The sequence below is a fragment of the Trypanosoma rangeli genome (genome assembly GCF_003719475.1).
Source record: "Trypanosoma rangeli strain AM80 chromosome Unknown Tra_15.4_contig_00947, whole genome shotgun sequence".
NCBI lineage: Eukaryota > Euglenozoa > Kinetoplastea > Trypanosomatida > Trypanosomatidae > Trypanosoma > Trypanosoma rangeli.
In genome coordinates, this window is record NW_021706699.1 from 1 (window position 1) to 2,459 (window position 2,459).

A 2,459-nucleotide genomic window follows, 5' to 3' on the forward strand; every position below is an offset into this window, starting at 1 on the left:
AGCCGCAGGGCGCCAGTGAAAATGACACGAGTGGCGCAGTCAAGGTGGGCAAGTGTCTTTTTCCTTCCGTTGAGGTCTGTTAGCTGCGCGTTCGGCAAAAGCGTCGATGCCTCGCAGGTGACCGGATGAGAAGAGCTTGCCTTGGCAGCCCCAACCATTTTATCCGCCGCGAGCAGCCAGCCGGCTCAGCACGTCACCCAGGCTGACGCAAATACTTATTTTCGCAGCGGCGTACTTCCTCTCCCGAAACGGCGTTTCGGCGTGATGCCAGTCCTGCGGCCACCTTCCAGAGACAAGAGACGCAGCACCGCACTCGCCAGCACCCCGTCTTCGCACCCCCCACGCAGAGACAGTGGCACTCGCGCACCGGCGCCGCGGTTTCGCGAGGGAAGGCGGAAAAAATGGTATGCATGAATTCCGCGTAGCAGTGCGGGACGCCCGCGCAGACGTCCTCCTCCGCCACCGCGTCTCACGCATCGAAGCCGATGCGCGGTCAATCTCCAGTGCAGCAGGGAGAACGCAGCCCGCCACATCGCCGCAGAAAAAAAAACACACAAAAAGAACGCTGTTGACGCTGCGACAACACGAAGTAAAAAAAAAATGAAAAGAGGGAAGAGGGAAAAAAAAAGCAAAGGCCACAAGACTAGCGCGCGGCTGCAGACACCGTCGCCCCAAACGTCCGGCCCCCTCACTTTTCACCCATTTACGAAAGGGGGTGATTCAGCACCCACCAACGCACCCACCTCCTCTCCTTCCCATCGCGGTCACCGGAACATCCCCACCCCGCCAGCTGCCGCCGTGGGCAGGATGCGACAGCTGCGTCCCACAGCTCCACTCAAGAGGCGCCCCGCACAAATACAAGTCGCCAAACACGCATGCACCTCACCGAGGTACCTCCTTCGCCGCCGTGTATGGAGGCTGAGGCCGCGGGGCTGGTTTCTCCCAGCACAAGGTCACATGCATGGGGCAAACTCCCTCCTCCCCCGCCCGAGACACTCCTGAAACGACCAGGCAGTCACAAAACACAAGCGGCATGAAACTGAGAGTCGTCGCCGACGGCAGCCGCTGCTGGCTGTGCGGCACCTCACGGATGAAGGCCCCTGTTGGGCCACGTCGCCACACACGCACGCGCACGCATAAACCTATACGATAAGGGTGACCGCACACACATGAGCCGAGCCCTCTCTCCTCTCACTCCGCCGGAAAGGTGTGGAGGAGAAAGCAAACAACAAAAAACACTAAGTGATGAAGCAACAGGAGAAGTGCACCGAACCGGACGGCACCCACCCCCTCACCCACGCGTGTGACGGCACCACGGCTCTCCCGCGAAGAAGAGGAATGATGGTCCAGCAACAAATATCATAAACAGGCCTGGGCCGCCACACCGACCCCATCCACCTAACCTGGCACAACACAACACACACGACGGAAGAAACCTATAAAAACAAAAAAAAGTGTTCGTAAAAATATTTCCTTAAAAACGTCTAACAAACAAAGCAGACAAAAAAAAGCGTCATGTTCACATCGATGCAGGAAAAACGTGGACCTCTGGTTAATAACTACGGGAAGGCACCTCGTGCGCTGCCTGCCCCCCGAATACAACGCCGCGTGGCGGGCACCAAAGTCGTGATCCGGCGGCACAAAAAGAAAAGTAAAAAAAAAAAACTCAACAAATCCCTTTGCCTACCAGCCTTATCTACCTTTAAACAACAAAAAATAAAATAAAAGCTAAATAAATCGCTGGACATTAAAATACGAAACCTCCGTCACGTTTTCGCTCAAATTCCCCTCAGCCGTTCCTCAACAATGAGTAAAGCAGCTCCCTCTGAAGCTACTGCAAAAATCACCCGCATGTGCTGCGAGCGCGGGCACCCACAGACTCGTCACAGACACCACCGCGAGCGGAGTTTCGTGCGGAGAGATTTGCACATGCTCAGCATTAGTAAAAACCCCAAACGTTTTTTTTTCTTTTTTACTTGCAATTAATTAGTGCTTTGTATTCGTCTTGCTGCGGCTGCGGCAGCCTCATACATTTTTGCTCGGTGCGACCAGCGGAGACGGCTCAAACAACGTCAACGCCCTTCACCGCCTCCGAGACCTTGACGAAGCCAGCGATGTTGGTCACATTCACGTAATTCGTCGTGTTGCCCTCAGTGCCGTACTTCACGCACGCGTCATGGATGGAGTTCATGATATCGTGGAGTTTTTTGTCCACCTCCTCCGCGGTCCATCCCAGGCGCATGGCGTCCTGCGTCATCTCTAGGCCAGAGACGGCAACCCCACCGGCGTTGGAAGCCTTCCCGGGGGCGAACAGGACGCCGGCATTGATGAACTCCGTGGTCGCCTCCATCGTCGTCGGCATGTTCGCGCCCTCCGCAACGGCGCTGACGCCGTTCCTGATCAGGTTCCTTGCATCCTCAAGCTCCAGCTCGTTCTGCGTCGCGCACGGCAGCGCAATA

The 2,459-nt window shown here is 56.3% G+C and overlaps 1 protein-coding gene and 1 pseudogene across 1 annotated transcript, besides 2 other annotated features; both read right to left on the reverse strand.

Moving 5' to 3' along the window:
- Positions 1-37: 37 nt before the first annotated feature.
- On the reverse strand, positions 38-533 carry TraAM80_10407 (hypothetical protein; annotated as a pseudogene).
- Positions 534-1,641: 1,108 nt separating this feature from the next.
- Positions 1,642-1,665: a microsatellite.
- A 39-nt stretch (positions 1,666-1,704) lies between these two features.
- Positions 1,705-1,737: a sequence feature (A-rich).
- Positions 1,738-2,062: 325 nt separating this feature from the next.
- Positions 2,063-2,459, reverse strand: TraAM80_10408 (putative glutamate dehydrogenase; the record flags this gene model as incomplete). The annotated part of the gene is made up of 1 exon (XM_029387028.1): positions 2,063-2,459. A coding segment is annotated over one exon (397 nt), but the record flags the coding sequence as incomplete, so codon positions are not given.